This window comes from Dryobates pubescens, chromosome 15, assembly GCF_014839835.1.
Source record: "Dryobates pubescens isolate bDryPub1 chromosome 15, bDryPub1.pri, whole genome shotgun sequence".
In the NCBI taxonomy this organism is placed as follows: domain Eukaryota; kingdom Metazoa; phylum Chordata; class Aves; order Piciformes; family Picidae; genus Dryobates; species Dryobates pubescens.
The window spans coordinates 17,682,887-17,700,086 of record NC_071626.1 but is presented as its reverse complement, the minus strand read 5'-3'; the positions used below and the strand labels follow the sequence as shown (position 1 = coordinate 17,700,086).

At 52.4% G+C, this 17,200-nt stretch overlaps 1 protein-coding gene across 1 annotated transcript in view; it reads left to right on the top strand.

Annotated features, from left to right (window-relative positions):
• Window positions 1-15,695, top strand: part of EPHA1 (EPH receptor A1) — a 36,488-nt gene extending 20,793 nt beyond the window's left edge. Inside the window, exons 5-18 of the mRNA XM_009899626.2 lie at window positions 4,749-4,904; window positions 5,703-6,035; window positions 6,915-7,039; window positions 7,132-7,291; window positions 8,353-8,449; window positions 10,026-10,081; window positions 10,356-10,478; window positions 10,581-10,766; window positions 11,186-11,247; window positions 11,603-11,812; window positions 12,453-12,602; window positions 13,238-13,431; window positions 14,344-14,499; window positions 15,314-15,695. Of these exons, the coding sequence (XP_009897928.1) occupies window positions 4,749-4,904; window positions 5,703-6,035; window positions 6,915-7,039; window positions 7,132-7,291; window positions 8,353-8,449; window positions 10,026-10,081; window positions 10,356-10,478; window positions 10,581-10,766; window positions 11,186-11,247; window positions 11,603-11,812; window positions 12,453-12,602; window positions 13,238-13,431; window positions 14,344-14,499; window positions 15,314-15,392 (2,087 nt within the window). The 3' untranslated portion in view covers window positions 15,393-15,695. The remainder of the gene's footprint in view (window positions 1-4,748; window positions 4,905-5,702; window positions 6,036-6,914; window positions 7,040-7,131; window positions 7,292-8,352; window positions 8,450-10,025; window positions 10,082-10,355; window positions 10,479-10,580; window positions 10,767-11,185; window positions 11,248-11,602; window positions 11,813-12,452; window positions 12,603-13,237; window positions 13,432-14,343; window positions 14,500-15,313) is intronic.
• The last annotated feature ends 1,505 nt before the right edge of the window (window positions 15,696-17,200 follow it).

The following is a 17,200-nucleotide window of genomic DNA, read 5'->3' as shown; positions in this document are numbered from 1 at the left end:
GCCCCAGCCCCTCCTCCCAGCAAGAGCTGCACACTCAACATCTACCTTAACCTCAGCTGGCATCACTCTCACTGCCATAGGTTAGCACCCCTGCAAGGATCTTGGTCCCTGACCCTGCCAGGTGCTGCTGCTCAAGAATTACCAACTCAAGCTCATTTCTCATTACTATACACCCAAGTCAGTTCACACTGTTAACACATTAACACTTGTTTCATGATCCCAGAGGCAACTTCTTTAAGATACTTCTCTCAGACCCCTTAGACAACTGACTGGACCCCACAGTAAAACCAACCAACCAAATTACACACTACGCCGCCTAATGAAAGGGACCATGCTAATTACAGTTCTGAATATGACAGTAACCTGTACAGTTCTGAACACAGCCATAACCTGTACCCTGGCTGGCACTCAGTAACATGCCATCAAGCCTTTGCACCTGGGCTGGCACTCCAGGAGTCCCCATAATAGTGTGCAATTAAGCCTTGATTCCCAGTCCAGACGCTTTCTCTATCCTTTATGCCCTGATCCCTTGGGAAAGCATTTCCTGAATTATGACTAGGTTCAACCTTTAATAATGCTTAACACAGACCCAGGGGTCTTGCTCTGAACTCACCAGACCAAGGGACTGGAGGATCTCCCCAACAAACCTTCCATGGTCCTCAAGATCCTGTGAAACTCCTGAGCATCAGACACAGAGTCTGATGGGGGTCACCAAAACTGTCACCATAATGGAGACCCCAGCTCCTCCCTGCTGGGGCTGGCACTAAGGAGCAGCCATTGCTTTATTAGAGAGCTGTGCAAGTTTGGGTGCTGGGGGCATTCCCACACACCCAGCACACACCAAGAGAAGTTCCTGGCAGTTATTTGTACAGTGAGATGTAGTAGCTACACCTCATGGTAACACCTGCTAACCATCCATCAGGCATTCTCTTGCTTGCTGCACACTGAAAGTCCAGCTTCTCTTGAATTCACTGGGCATGCTCAGAGGATGAGGGGTTCATTTTTGGCAGGGGTCTTCCAGCTAGGAGCTGTGGTCTCTAGCAATCTCTGATGGTCTTCAGGAGAGGAACCTTCCTTGAACTTCATTTCAGCCTGTGAATTCTTTTTGCTTATATGGTTGTAAGTTAGATTATCATGTTGTTTGTCAGGTCCTGGACCATATCCACTGGTTCTTGCTGGCTTTGAAGGTCACTTTGTTAGTTAAGGGCTGATCTATGTGGAAGCTTTGGTGGTATGGATGCAAAGACTCTTTGTTTGTTCCAGGCAATAAGGATGTGGTTAAATTGCTGAGATGGCACAAGCAGTCCAAGCTGATTTACATTTGTAAACATTTTTCAACAGTTCCAAGTTTTGCCTTACGTAGGAACTAAAAATGAGGAAAGCTGAAGCCTTACCTCATGAACAGGGAGGAGAACCTGTCCTCTGTTACAGCACAGGAGGGAACAGAAAGCCAGAGGCTGAGATTCTTAACTGGTTCACTCAACATCTCAGTAAACTCTTATCCATGTAAGATTTTCCCAGGTATAGAATAGATCAACTATCCTATAATCTCAGAAAAACTGTGCCTGCCTAGTGTATCCTATCTCAGCCTCTCATTGTGTTGCAGGCTTTGCTGTTGGTAAAGCCAGAGGTCTGTGATTAATTTCCTCACATAGGTAACTGACGGTGAACAGGAAGGCCAGCTGTGTCCCTGTGCTCCCTGAAAGCCCAGGTCTGCAAGACTGCTCAGTGCTTGCTGGCACAGAATGTTAGGGATTGGCAGTGACCCCTGAAGCTCATCTAGTCCACCTGCTGGAGCAGGATCACCTGAAGTAAATCACACAGGAACAAAGCCAGGGGGGTTTGGAATGCTTCCAGCGAGGGAGACTCCACAACCTCTCTGGGCAGCCTGCTCCAGTGCCCTGCCACCCTCCTAGTGAAGAATAAGGATAAGGAACACGGAGTGAAGATAGCACCCCAGCCATCCTCTCAGCTCTCTGGTGCCCGGCGAGTAGTCTGGAGCAGGCCCTTTCGCAGGCTTGTTTTTCCCGTCCTGTTGTCTGGAGCGGGTGCCCATGGCTCAGGGAAAACAGGTGTGGGGGCCATGGGGCCTGGGCGGGAGCTGGGACTGCTTGCCGTGCTCCGCCCCCGCTGGTTGCGCTCCTCGGTGGGCCGAGGGCAGCCTCTCCTCTGCTTCTGCCCAGGGAGCTCAAGGCCTCCAGGCAGGGAGACAAGCAGCGCTCGGAGGCAGGCAGCGCTGGGAGCCGGCTCCCCTTGCCATACCACAGGTGTGGGCCGTCGCTTGCCGCTGTCTGCTTGCCCCGTCCCCCGGAGGGGGTTTCACACCGCCTACGGGGCGGGGCGGGCCCCGGCGGGCGCTGCGGCTTGGCCGCCTCGCTTGCGGCCCGCAGCCGCCGGTGCTGTGCAGCCCCCTGCAGGCCGCCGGCGGTACGGCAGGCTCGTGGGCCCAGCTTGCTGCGATGGGGAAGCCGAGGCGCCGGGCGCCGATCCGCAGCCGATCCGCAGTTCGGTCAGGCGGCGGCCGCGACCCGGGGCCACAGGCCGGGACGGGGCAGCAGGCACCTGCCCAGAGGCGCCGGGCCGCGTCCTCTCGGGCCTCCAGGGTTCGCCCTGGCTGCGGGGCAGGGCTGTGCCCGCCGCTCCCTGGGCGCTGGTCGGGGCTGGCATGGGCTTGCGTGGGCCGCAGGCCCGATACGGGATGGCCTCATGCCCACTGCCCGCCTCCATTGCAGCGTATCCAGACCCGGGGCTGCGGCCGAGCTGGCGTCTGGGGCGTGCGGGCTGCCTCCGCGCCGGCCTGCACCTCCTTTCCTGCTTCAGTGCACGGAGGTAGAAATGGCCTGGGGTGCTGTGACCCGGTCCAGGCAGCTGCTGCCTGCCTTCCAACCTGCTGGGTTTGTCCCTTTGCCCAAATGCTCCCCGGTGCAGCTCCCTCCCGGCACTCCCTCTGCAGGCTTCCTGCGGTGCAGCTCTTCTGCTTGAAGGGTTTCACCAGTGGGTGAAGGGGCTGGGGGCTGGAGCAGCACCAGAGCACAGTCTCAGAGGAGCAGAAGTTGCAGTTCTCTTGGGGCTGGCTACTCTTGCAAAGATCCCCAAGCCCAGTTTTCCCAGACTGTCTGGTAAGAAGAGGCTGCATATATTGTCACATATTTATGGCAGGTAGTATTATCCAGGGAACATTAGAACCTCTGTGTTATACAAGTCTGTGCTCTGATTCATTGTTTTTTCATGGTGCTGTCAAAGCTCTCCTGAACCCAACTGACCCAGTGTCTGAAATTTCAAAATCTTGTGCTGGAGCAAAGCAGCAGGAGGCAAGAAAGCTTTCATCTTCACTGCAGCACATAGAAGTGTTCTCAGTTGTGAGTAGCCTCATTCCTATCACCTGTAAATCAAAGTAACTTTTCTTCTTGCCTGTTTCTCAGGAAGATGATTTGATCTGGAATAGAAATGGGGTCTCTTTGGGCTGGTGACAGTGCTTGAGCCTTTGAATTCTTTCAGGAGTCTTTGCTGTCACTGCCCACAGTCTCATGGCTGTAGCTTATGATGGCAGACTCCTGAGTGGATCTGTTATTTCCTGAAACTGCAAGGTGCTGGTTGCTCCTGTTTCTTGTGATTGTTTCTCCTTTCTGTGCTCTTTAGGTTTCACTGCTGCAAATCCTTTTGACCTGTATACTGTCACAGTATCCCTAAGTGGTTGTGCCATGGTATTGCTATGCAACTGGTAGGCCAGTTGTCATGATGCAGTGTTAATGGGGCAGCCTGCCATCCCAGGGCATGAAGAGGGACCAGCAGAAAAGAGATGAGGCCCCTTCTCTGATGATAAATCAGAGAGAGGTCTCAGCATACAGTGAGGATAGTGACTCTACTGAGACTGATGGTGAGGAGTCTGGTTTGGCCTTTATTAGTGGATATTTTTTTAGGTCCCTCAGGTGTTCATCTGTGGCTGTAATGGTTTTTGTCTTCTGGATAGGGATTATTTCTTATACTATGCTACACCACACTAAGCCATTTGTGTCAGGCTGCTAAGCAGATGGCTTTCTCTGTTGAGATCTCCTGGGGGGTTATACAGAACACTGTTGCTATTATAGTGCAATATGAAAGAGTTAATTCCCTCAAACTAAATGCAAGGTGGTAGTGTGGCAGAAAATCAGTGTCTGCATTCCTCAGCCATATGATTAGTGATAGGTTGTTTCTTTACTTGAAGAACATTTGATAGATTCATTAAGCACAGGTTGGTAAGTATTAAGTTCACAGGTTACTTCAGCTTCTGTCACTTAATTTCTCCTTGCTCCATGCTAACAGAGGTGAAGCATTGGCCTTGAGATAGCTGGTAGGCAGAGCAGTAGATCAAGCTAGCAGTAGTGCAGTAAGCCCAAAGTGCCAGATGTGGCTGCTTCCTGTGTGGAACTGGAAACAGCAAGTCTGTGGCAGCTGTTCCCTTGAAATCTGTGTTGGCTGCATAGCCTGTTGCACTCAGTGCTGTTAGGTGACCTGCTCGTGACTTAGATGTTCCCCAGGGCCCTGCTAGGCGATGCTTATAAACCCTTGACAGGACAAAAGATGCTTCTGCTAAAGCCCACTGGCTACCCCATATGAAACCAGCAAGCAGAGGACTCTAGAGGTCCCTTCCAACATAAACATTTCTGTGAGCTGAGATAATGGAAGAAAAGCAAGCAGATGAAAGAATGGTCAGGAAGCTGCCCCAAGCTGGGTACTCGTTGACCATGTGTTGGCTTGTCCCTTCACAGCCTGCCAGCGAGGGTTCTACCGTCACTCCCTGGAGAACGAGCGCTGCCTGAAGTGTCCTCCCAACAGCCTGTCCAGCGAGTCAGGGGCTACCACCTGTGCCTGCAATGCAGGCTTCTACCGAGCGCCCGCCGAGGGCCAGAACGTTGCTTGTACCCGTGAGTCACGGAGGGGAAGGCACAGGGGCTGTGCACACCGGGCATGAACTCAGTGAGGCCAGCTCTGCAGGGAGGAACTGAAGAATGTAGGGGGAGGGAAAATTGGACAGGAGTTGGCCACGTGTGCTTGCTGCCTAGAAAGCAGTCATGTTCTGGGCTGTGTCAAAAGAGGCATGGCCAGCAGGTCAAGGGAGGGGAATCTCTGCCTCCACTCTGCCTTGGTATGACCTGTCCTGGAGTACTGCATCCAGCTCTGGGGGTCCCCAGAACAAAAGAGACATGGACTTGTTAAAGTGAGTCTAGCAGAGGGCCTTATTGCAGCCTTTAAAGGGGGTAGAGATGGAGAAATCCATTTTACCAGGGCCTGTAGTGACAGGACAAGGGGCAAACTGAAAGAGGGAATGTTTAGATGGGACAGAAGGATTTTTTACAGTGGGGGTGGTGAGACACTGGAGCAGATTGCTTGGAGAAATTGTGATGCCTCATTCCTGGAAACATTCAAGGTCAGGTTGTGTGGGACTCTTAGTAACCTGATCTGATAGAAGAGGTCCCTGCTCATGGCAGTGGAGTTGGATTAGATGATCTTTAAAGGTCCCTTCTAACCCAAATCATTCTTTGATTCTATGGAGAAAAGGGGATTAAATGAAACAAAGTGTTGGGAAATAGGGATGAGAAATCGGGGGGGGGAAGGTGGGAGGACAGAGGGCTGCATTCAAAATGCATCAGCAGGTGGAAAACTGCCACAGAGCTTTGAGGGCTGACAGCTGGGTCTAATGCTATCTCTCATGCTTCTTGTAGGCCCTCCCTCAGCTCCTCGCAACGTCAGCTTCTCCCTCGTTGGCACTCAGCTGAGTCTGTGGTGGCAGCCCCCCAGCGATCACGGCGGCCGCAAAGACCTGACCTACGCCGTCGGCTGCCAGCGCTGCCACTTCCTGTCCTGCGAGCCCTGCGAGGCTGCTGTCGTGTTCTCCCCCAGTGCCTCTGGCCTCGTCAAGCCTGCTGTGGATGTGGATGGCCTCGAAGCTTACACCAACTACACCTTCACAGTGGAAGCTCAGAATGGTGTCTCAGGAATGGGACCTGCTCCACAGAGAACTTCTCCAGCTGTCTGGGTTGCAGTTGGACATGCAGGTTAGCAAAAGCAGGGAGAAGCTACTCCTGCTCTTCAGGGAAAGGAAGTGGAATCTCTGAATGTTAAGCTTTCTCCATCTTCTGTCTGCCACTCGTGGTGGGATGGTATGATAAAGACTCCGAGGTGTCTCTGCCTCTGGCATGTGAAGTCCATCAGCCATATTCCTTGCAAGTAAAAGCAGCAGTAATCCAGCAGTACTTACCCACCAAGAGCTATGAGTCCACCAAGGACTAGAAATGAGGAGGATAAAGGCCTCCCTGTCATACACTAGCATAGTTGAGCCTAAGTATGTGTGACAGGAAGAGCAGGGACTGTGACATGAAATATTGCCCGTGGCCCACGACACAAACCCTGCTGTACCTGAGCCCAAACTACAGCAGCAGTAAACCTCCGAAAACACCAAGTCATGAGGATGGTACAGCCAAGCAAGTTCTTGCCAAGTTTCTGTAGCTTAGCTTCCAGCCAGTTATTTTGTCCATCCTGTGAATCCTTTCCAGAGTGCTGTGAAGTGTGGTTACAGAAAAGGGACAGCTCAGTGCTCAACAGGTCTTGATGCTTTCCCCAAGTTCTGATTGAGTGACAAGAGACAGCTTTTCTTCCTGGGTGCTCTGTGTGGGTGACAGCTCTGAGCTGGGAAAGCAGAGCTACTTTTGGCTCACCTCATTGCTTCCTGCTGATGATAAAGGACAAGGAGAACCAGCCTTCACTCTCCAGTGCAGAATGGGACACAGTATTCCAGGTGTGGTCTCATCAGGGCAGAGTGGGAGAGTTCCCATTGCATGATTTAACCAGAGAAGGGAAGAGATAGCCTGTGGTGCAGAGAGGCTCTGGTCTGGTTGATGTTTGTATTTCTTCCTGATGTGTTGGTTTCCCTGCAGCTCCAGTGACAGTGTCCCAGTTTGTCCTGACACAACGAGATGACAGCAGTCTCTCTGTTTCCTGGCTTGTCCCGTGGCAGCGCAGCCGGTCCTCTGTGGAGTACGAGGTCATGTTCTTTGAGAAGGTGAGGCCTGCCTTGCTTGCTCTGCCTTCTTTCACCCAAAGGGGTGAACGTGTCCTCTTTGTTCACTGGGTGGCCCTGTTTGATTTCTGCAGGGGGAGGAGGCTCGTTACACAGTGAAACACCTTGTTGAGCCAAATGTCACCCTGAGAGACCTCCAGCCAGACACAGCCTACCTGCTTCGTGTGAGATCCATCACCCCCCTTGGGCCTGGGCCCTACTCCCCAGAGCAGGAATTCCGCACCCTTCCACCAGGTAAAGCACAGCACTTGGACCTCATCTGGGAGGAGTTCCCTTCTCCACCAGACTGTAAGCTCACATGGTACATGGATCCCTTGCTGTGCTTTGCTAGCTGTAAGGCACAGACACCACACTCCTGAGTTTCTTGTTGCCCAGACCAAACCTGGTGCTTTGTGAAGATGTAGAACAAGGGGAGATTTATCCTCTTCCCTTGCTGCCATGTAAAATGTGCTCTAGTGTTCAGGGCTGATCAGGCTCAGGTTTGTGTGTTGTGCTGGCACTTTACTTAGCCTACCCTTCATCTGTTTCTCCTGAAGACATTTGATTCTGGTAGTCCTTCTGAGTTTGAATGTTAGCAAAATGATTCCCATGGGCCTTCTTTTCTGTGAAGGTGACCAGTGAAAAGGAGAGCTCCAAGGACTTCACCACTATGCTTTTCCAGCTTTATTACTTCTACTGTATGTAGTCCAGCCTCTGAGCCCAAAAGGTGGTATGTGCTGCTGAAAAAGGTTCTCCACCAAAGGAGCAGTGTAGAAGGACAATCTGTTGAGGCCACAAGAAGACCTTTCTCCTGTGTCAAAGAACATCTCATACAGGCCTCACATCCAGCCTCCCCTTTGCCTGGGTCACTGAGAGACATCCTCTTTATCCAAAGCTCTCTTTAATGGAGTTTGCTGTCTTTTCATCCCACACATTCACAGATACTCCTGTTGATTGGAACTGATGGAGAGGGTCCAGAGGAGGCCACAAAGATGATCAGGGGCCTGGAGCACCTCTGCTATGAGGACAGGCTGAGAGAGCTGGGGTTGTTCAGCCTGCAGAAGAGAAGGCTCCAGGCAGCCTTCCAGTAGCTGAAGTGGGCTACAAGAAGGCTGCAGAGGGACTGTTTGCAAAGGCCTGCAGTGATAGGACTGGCTTTTGAAGGCCAGTTTTGTTGTAATGGAGTAAGGACAGAGAGGAAAGCAAAGGCATGCCTTCATCTAGCTAAACAGTAGAAGCTGGTAAGGAGGAATACCATTCCAGACAAACAGTTCTTGGTCTTCTAAATGATGTGTCCTCTGTCTTTGTTTCTGCAGACTCAGGAGCTCTGTCTGGGGGAGTCATAGTCTCCATTATCTTTGGAGTCCTACTGTTTCTTGGGTTACTTCTGGGGATCTTTGTCTTTCGGCGCAGGTGAGTGTTGATGCGTTGTTACTGAAGAAGTGACAGAGGCAGGCTGTCTGAGCTGCAGGGGCTTGAGAAAAGGAGAGAGGCCTCCCAGGATATTGAGTAGGTAAAGGTCAGAGAAGCAAGAGTAAGGTCAGGTAGAGAAGCAAGAGTAAGCCCAGTGTGCTCTGTGCTGGAGTGAGTGGCACTAAGTAATTCCAATTAGCAGGATGGGAGGGGTTGCATCCTTGCAGCTAAAGTGAGGCTGTGTGGTCTGGATCATCAGGTGGGGAGGTGGATGTGAACAGGTTGAAGGAAAGAAGTCAGGGAGCTGTAGTCACTGGGACAGAGCCTAGTTGGAGGCCTCTATCTAGTAGAGTCCCTCAGGGTTGATGCTGGGACCAATACTATCCAGTATGTTCATCAAGGGGAAAGCGACCTGGGGGTCCTGGTGGACAGAAGGATGCCCATGAGCCAGCAGTGTGCCTGGTGGCCTAGAAGGCCAAGGGCATCCTGGGGTGAATTAGAAGGAGTGAGGTGAGTAGGTTGAGAGAGGTTCTCCTGCCCCTTTACTCTGCCCTGGTGAGGCCACATCTGGAATATTGTGTCCAGTTCTGGGACCCTCAGGTCAAGAAGGACCTCAGGGAATTGCTTGAAAGAGTCCAGCACAGAGCCACAAAGATGCTGAAGGCAGTGGAACATCTCCCTGCTGAGGAAAGGCTGAGGGAGCTGGGGCTCTTGAGCTTGGAGCAGAGCAGCCTGAGGGGTGACCTCATTCATGTTTATCAAGATGTGCAGGGCAGTGTCAGGAGGATGGGGCCAGGCTCTGCTCAGGGATGTCCAATGACAGGACAAGGGCCATGGGTGCAAGCTGGAGCAGAGCAGGTTCCATGTGAACATAAGGTGAAACTTTTTCCCTGTGGGGGTGCCAGAGCCCTGGAGCAGGCTGCCCAGAGAGGTTGTGGAGTCTCCTTCTCTGAAGACATTCCAACCCACCTTGATATGTTCCTGTGTGACCTGCCCTGGGTGATGCTGCTCTGGCAGGAGGGTGGACTAGATGATTTTTGGAGATCCCTTCCAACCCCTAACATTCTTTGATTCTGTGATTCTCAGTTTGTTGTAACCCAGCACTGCCACTGTTACCATGGCAGGTGGATGTGGTATGGTAGATCTAGATCTGCTGCTCAGTGAAGGTGCAGTATGTGTAGCCAGTCAGTGCAGGCCCATTTGTGCCATTACCGTAGTGGTCCTCTGCCCAGATACAAAATCCTACTTCCTCTCTACATGCCTACAGGGCTGCCATCATTTGGCTGTGAGATGATCAGGTTTTTATGAATGTGTACAGAAAAGGTAAAATCAATAGTCTGTAAGCCAGCAAGCAGCAGGATGGACAAAACTGCGTGCATGGAAATAAAGCTGCATCTTGAAAAGGAAATGAAGCATCCTCTCTTCTTGCTAACTATGCTCTACCAAGCTGGTGCAGTGTCTGGGCTCGCCTTGCTCTGCACTGCCCTTACCTCTGTCCCTGCCCAACAGGGCAGACACCATGGCAGTGCTGCTTTGTCTCTGTGCAGGCTTTTCATGACCTCTTCTTACATTGCAGGCAGGCTCATCGGAGGCAGGCACGGCCGGATTACAACACCTCAGGCTTTGATCGAGGTGAGCTTCAGAGGAGTGCTGTGACCAGGGAGAAGCCTGGAATGGGTTGGGAGAAATGAGCAATAGCAGTTTCAGATCAAACACTGGCATGGATTTGCTGATGTAATTTGCCTCTTTGATAGACAGCTACAATCTTCAGCTTATGCTTGATAGGTTTGCTTAGTATCATTGTCAGAATTCCCTGGATTCCCCTCTGCTTCTGTAGCTTTGCCCCACAAAGCTTGTCCAAAAGAGCTGACAGGTGAATTTGTTCTTTTGTTTCCCTTGACCATAGAGAAGGTCTGGTTGAAGCCCTACGTAGATCTGCAGCCATATGATGACCCCAGCAGAGGGGTCCTGGAGTTCACTAAGGAACTGGACATCTCCTGTGTCACTATGGAGAACGTGATCGGAGAGGGTGAGTTCCTTGTCGCTCTACCATCCTTCAGTCCCTCCACTCTGTTATGTTGCTGCCCATTCCTGAGTTCAGCTGTGACCTTTTGCCTCTGGTTGTCCTCAGGGGAGTTTGGGGAGGTGTACCGTGGGTCACTGTGGCTGCCGGGGAAGGAACGCACCGTGGTCGCCATCAAGACCCTGAAGTCGACCTACTCAGACTCGCAGTGGTGGAACTTCCTGCGCGAGGCAACCATTATGGGGCAGTTCAATCACCCCAACATCGTGCGCCTGGAGGGAGTCGTCACCAAAAGTGGGTGTGAAGGGAATCCGGCGGTGACAGCAGGAGGGGGCACCTTCCTGGAGCCTCAGAGGGGGTGCTGTCAGAGAGCCTGTGCCGGGAGAAGATGGGCACTGAGCTTAGGGCAGAGGGTGAGGCAGGAGGAGAGGTATGGATTGCCAACAGAGTCATAAGCACTGTTAGGGGAGGTCTTCTTGGGTTGGGGAGTGGATGAGAAGTTGGCACAGTGTAAGGGGTGCTGTAAGGTTCTACGTGTGACAGAAAGGGGAGTGCAAAGTCATTGAGGGAGGTCCAAGGAAACGGGTCAGCCAGCTGTGCCAGTGGAGTGGGAATGCTGGCTGGGGTTGGATATGGTTCTTTGTGCTGGAAAGCATTGAAAGGCAAGAGTAGGAGGTTTGCAAAAAGGCTGATACCTTCTTGTCTTCCTTAAGGGAGGCCAATGATGATCATCACTGAGTACATGGAGAATGGAGCACTGGACACCTTCCTCCGGGTGAGAGACTCCGGTCAATAACAGGCCTGCGTGCTGCTGGAGCTTGCACTTGGCCTGGAATAAGATCCAGACATCCACTTACTTTCTGCTCGCTGACCTTTCCAGTCTCAGCAGTCTGAGCTCAATGCCATTCAATTTGTTCAGTGTCCAGACTGCTGGGTGTGGATGCCTCCTGATGACTGTGGAGACCACCACCAGTCCCTTAGGGAGAAGCTGCTGGGTCCTTTGGACTGCAGCACTAATGCTGGACTTGGTCACCGGTGCCGCTTTTGCAGGTTGTTAAGGCCTCTAACTAGAAACCAAGCAGACTGATGTCACTTGACCAGGATTTTCTCTCACTTTTTCTTCCATGCAGGAGAATGAGGAAAAATTTAGCCCTGTGCAGCTTGTGAGCATGCTGCAGGGAATAGCCTCTGGCATGAACTACCTTTCAGAACACAACTACGTGCACCGTGACCTGGCTGCTCGCAACATCCTGGTGACACGCAGCCTGCAGTGCAAGGTCTCCGACTTTGGTCTCTCCCGAGTGCTGGAGAACGATGCAGAGGGCACCTATGAAACCAAGGTAATGCCAGCCCACTCTGTCAGTCGTGTCAGTGAGCTGCAGTCCGAGAGGGATTGTGATTCTGCCGGCTGGGAATGGCAGAATTTCTGCATGGTAGGAAAGAGCAGGCTGAGGGAAGAGCTGGGTGGAAAATGTCTGAGGAAAACCCATAGCCCAGCTGCAGGTTGCAGGGTGGGTGATCCAGGGGTGGTGCTTCTCTGGCTGGAGGTCAGGTTCAGCCATGCTTGCTAAGAGATAAGAGGGATTTGGGTTTTGAAACGAGAAGCAAGAGGTCTGAATTAACTAAATCTAGCTCTGAAGATAGCCTTGCTGTGCACCTGGGGGCTGGACTAGAGACATTTACAGGTCCCTTTCAGTGAAGGTTCCAGTGGTTCTAATGTCTGGTAACCAGCTGTGGCTGGTGTCAGGCTCTGACTCTCACAACAGCCCTGTTGTGTAGCATTCAGCTGAACAGAGGCCTCAGTGCATTCATGCTTCAAGAGCACTTCTGTCCTGAGCAACATCCCCAGGAGTGGTCACATGTGAATACAAGTGAAATGGGCTCAGTCTTCAAACCACTTTGTGAGCTCCTTGCACGAAAGCAGTGTGGAAGCACAGCTCAGTGACACACCCTGGGTACACTGTACCTGCTCTTTTACAGGGGGGCAAGATTCCCATCCGCTGGACAGCCCCAGAGGCCATTGCTCACCGGATTTTCACTTCAGCCAGTGATGTCTGGAGCTTTGGAATTGTCATGTGGGAAGTGCTGTCGTTCGGTGACAAGCCTTATGGGGAGATGACCAACCAAGAGGTAACAGATATTGAGATAAAATGGTTAGCTGCAAAAATAAACAAGATAATGTGGGCCCAGTCTTTGAGATTCTTTTGAACATGGAGCTTCTACATCTCACTCCCTGCTAAAAATCAGTGCAACCAAGCTGAGGGCAGTAAACGTTTGGGCCTCTGAACCATGTTGAGGTGTCAACCACAAAGAGCCAAATTAAAGAGCAGTTGGCCTGGAGATGTTCTCTGTTGGTTCCTTTCTGTCCTTCCTCTGGCTCTGGAATGTTGTGTCTAGTCTCACTCTCAGTTCAGCCAATTTGTGGGGTTAGCACACACTGTGGAAATGATTCCTCAGAGGCTGGTTTCTCTATGCTCACTGGACCCATGCCAGCACAGTTTGGTCCTCACTTCTCATGAACACATGCCCTGAATGGCAAGTGGGAGCTAAGCTAGTAAAGACTGAAAGTGCATGTGTATGCCACTTCGCTTTTTGACATCCCCTAGTCCTGATCCTTTGCTGCCTAAGTCCTGCTTCATACAGCTATCAGCTGCTTTGCACGCTATGCAAAGTGGTGAAGGGCCTGCTCCTAGCCCCACTGAGGTCTCTCAGTCCCCTGTTGCAGTCTGTGCCCTTGGCCACACTGGTGCCTGTTCTGTGTGCAGGTGATGAAAAGCCTGGAGGAAGGGTACCGGCTGCCCCCGCCCGTGGACTGCCCCTCTATCCTCTACGAGCTCATGAAGAGCTGCTGGGCGCACGACCGCAGCAGGAGGCCTCATTTCCAGGAGATCCGAGCGCAGCTCCAGCACTTCCTCGCCAGCCCGCAGCTCCTGCGGCCGCTGGCAGACTTTGATCCCAGGTGAGCAGGCTGCCACTGGAGCAGGACAGCTCAGCCAGCAGGTGGTCACCTCCCTGTCTCCAGCAGATGGGGAGGTACCTTGAGGTGCAGGGAGGCACTTGGCTCTGTGTGCAGAGGAGAGCAGGCATCGCTTTTGTGGTGACAGAGGGCACAGCCATTGCCCTGGGCAGTCATTTGCTCTTTGCACAGTGAGGGCAAAGTTGGTCTAGCCCTGGCTCGAGGCTGGTAAAGGCTGCTTACCCTCTAGGTACTGTCACATAGTACAGGCCATTTTGAGTCAGCAGTGTGGCCAAGAAGGCCACCAGCATCCTGGCCTGGGTCAGCAATGGTGTGACCAGCAGGGCCAGGGCAGTGATTGTCCCTGTGTACTGGGCACTGATGAAGCCACACCTTGAGGACTGGGTTCAGTTTTGAGACTCTCACTATGAGAAGGACACTGAGGGGCTGGAGGGGGTCCAGGGCAAGAAACCTGGTGAAGGGTCTGGAGAATAGGGCTGGTGAGGAGTGGCTGAGGGACCTGCAGTTGTTTTATCTAGAGCAAAAGAGGCTGAGGGGAGACTTCACCCTACAAGGTGGTTGGAGTGAGGTTGGGGTTGGTCTCTTCTCCTTAATAACAAGTGATAGGAGGGGAGGAAATGTCCTCATGTTGCCCTAGGGGAGGTTGGGGTCGGCTATTAGGAGAAAGTTCTTGACTGAAAGGGTTGTCAGAGACTGGCACAGGCTGCCCAGGGAGGTGGTGAACCCCCATGCCTGCAGGTGTTGAAAAGAGGCAGAGCTGTGGTGCTGAGTGACATGGTTTAGTACCAGCCTTGGTCAGTTAGAGAACGGTTGGACTCGGTGACCTTACAGCAGGGAAAGACCTTACAGCTGAAAGGCTTCCGTGGTGCAGGGATTTCCCCTCTGTGTCCACAGGGTGACGCTGCGGCTGCCCAGCTGCAGCGGCTCGGACGGGATCCCCTACCGCTCCATCCCCGAGTGGCTGGAGTCCATCCGCATGAAGCGCTACATCGCCAACTTCCGCACCGCCGGCCTGGACACCATGGAGTCCATCCTGGAGCTCACTGCCGAGTAAGCCACCCTGGGCACTGCTGCCAGCACCACTGCTACCAGCAGCTGTGGCTGGCCCCCTGCCCTCTGAACAGGCTTTCACCTTCACCTGGAAGGCTTCTTTCCACCTTCTTTATATGGTTCAGTGGCAGTGGACTGGCTTGCCTGAGCCCAGAACAATGTGGACCTGCCCAAACTGAAACTAATTCCCTGACTGTCCATGCTCTTCAGGGCCTGAGCTGCTCTGACCACAAATGAAACCCAAACAGCAAAGGGAAACAGGAGCTGGAGGACAGTTCTCTGACCTGTGGACTTGCCCACCCTTGTAGGACTTTGTAAGAGCATTTTCTTGCTTTGAGCTCCACAGCAGCTGGTGGTGTTAGCCCCTCCTCCTCCACCAGCCAGGCTCTGTCCTGTCATAGCCAAGTCTGTGGCTCCTTAGAAAAACTCAGGTCAGATGCTTTACCAAGACCACTGGGTCCTGCTCTGACCAGGGCAGTCACATAAACAAATGACCAGATGTGGTGCAGAGACAGACTTCCTAAAGGGTTGAGACCATCAGGAGCTGCCATGGACATAGTCCTGGTGTAGTGGAAGCACAGGCTCAGTCACAAGGTGGGAGAAGCCAGGTGACTGGGTGGGAAGAGGTAACTAAGGAAGAGCAGGAACATGTAGAAGTTTCTTCTTTCCAGAAGAAAGGTGGTGTAAGAGGTGCTGAGGGAGGGGAAGCTTTCTGAACTGGTGCTTGGTAACTACCTCTGCCCTGACCCACATCCCAGGCCCTAAGGAACAAGAACAGCAATTAATTTTTCCTTTCTTTTCCCATTTCCTTAAGGGACTTGAAACAGATGGGAGTGTCACTTCCAGGGCACCAGAAGAGAATCCTGTGCAGCATCCAAGGCTTCAAGGAGTGACCAGTTGTTGCTAAATGCCTATTCTTACCAGCTATCACTTGGAATCATTCCTATGGCAATCACTTCCAAATGAGTGACTGGGACAAGCTAAGGAGACCAGCCAGCACTGAGGCTCACAGGGCAGCAGCACCTACTCTTGTTCCTGTTTCCTCTTGCTCTAGCTCTGCAGCAGCCACCAGTACCTTTCAGAGCACTGCTCTTAGAAACTGCTCTCAGCCCTGTCTCCTGGAGCCTGTTCTGTGTGCAGCACCAAGGGATCCCTCCAGGACACACACTGGAGCTTCAGACCTTCAGGATCTCACCCATAAGGCTACATGCAGGATACTGGGGAATGCTTAAAGATTGTAGAAGGGTTTAGCCAGACTGGGACACCCAGGGAACATGCAAGACAGACATGTTGGGATTGGCCCCCAAATGCCCTGGCATGTCCCTTCTCACTTGGCAGCCTTCTGTCTTCCTTAGATCACAACAGGAACAAACCATTTGGTCTTTCACAAGGCTGCTGCTTAAGACATACAGCTTCTAGTTCAGCAATTCTTGCCTTAACACCAGCTCCTGGTGCATTGATGGGAGAAGCTGGCAGTAGCAGCAGACCCTGCTGTCAGCCCATAACCTTTGTGAGCCCATAACCTTGACATGTTGCTGACTTTACCTGCACACTGCAGTGGGGAGATGGAGATCCCTGCAGCCTGCTCAGCACCTTCATTTGTGCCATGGACACAACAGCCCTCTAGGTGCTCATTTCTCTCTAGCCCTCTTTAAAAGAGGCTAGAGTAGGGTCTTTGTGACAAGAAGAGGTGCATGTGGTCTGCCTTATTCCTTCCCTGGGGAGGAGATGTTTTTATTTATCAGAGCTCAAGACATTGATAGACTGTAAATAATATTTTGTAAATAAACCTGTAGCAGAGCAGGCTGTGCTGGAGTGCTCTGGCTTATTGCAGATGGGAGGGGATGGAGGGCAGCAGGAAGCTTGCAGATGACACTAAGCTGGGAGGAATGTTGATCTGCTGAGGTAGGAAGGCTCTACAAAAGGACCTGGACAGGCTGGATTGAGGGGCCAAAGCCAATGGGATGATGTTAAATGAGGCTAAGGGCCAGGTTCTGCACTTGGGTTACAACTACTCCATGAACACTCCAGGCTTGGAGCAGAATGGCTGGAAACTGCCCAGCAGAGAAAGACCTGGGGCTGCTGGTCAACAGCTGGCTGGAGATGAGCCAGGGTGTGGCCAAGGAGGCCACCAGCATCCTGGCCTGGGTCAGCAATGGTGTGGCCAGCAGGGCCAGGGCAGGGATTGTCCCTCTGTACTCAGCACTGAGTTAGGCAGCTGAGTACACACTGGCTCATCTTCAGCTGGCTTTTGAGCAATAACCCCAGGTTTTTCTCTGATGGATTGCTTGAAGGCTTCCAGCCACTCTGCCCCAAGCCAGGAGCATTCATGAGGTTATTGTGACTCAAGTGCAGGACCCAGCACTTGGCCTTGAGTCTCATACAGTTGGCCTCAGCCCATGGATCCAGCCTCTGAAAAGCCCTCTGCAGAACCTTTCTACTCTCAAGCAAATCAATGCTCTCAACTTAGTGTCATCTGCAAAGTTACTGAGGGTGCCCCAGTCCCCTCATCCAGATCATGGATAAGGATGTTAGAGAACTGGGCCAATCCTGAGCCCTGGGAACACCAGGCAAGGCAAGCCAAGTGACATTAGAATCCAGTCTGCTGCAAGTGGGTGACACCAACTCACCTTGCAGTGATGCAGCACATGGGCCACACTCTTGCTGATCTGCAGTGCTGCCTTCCAGGCACAGAACAGCA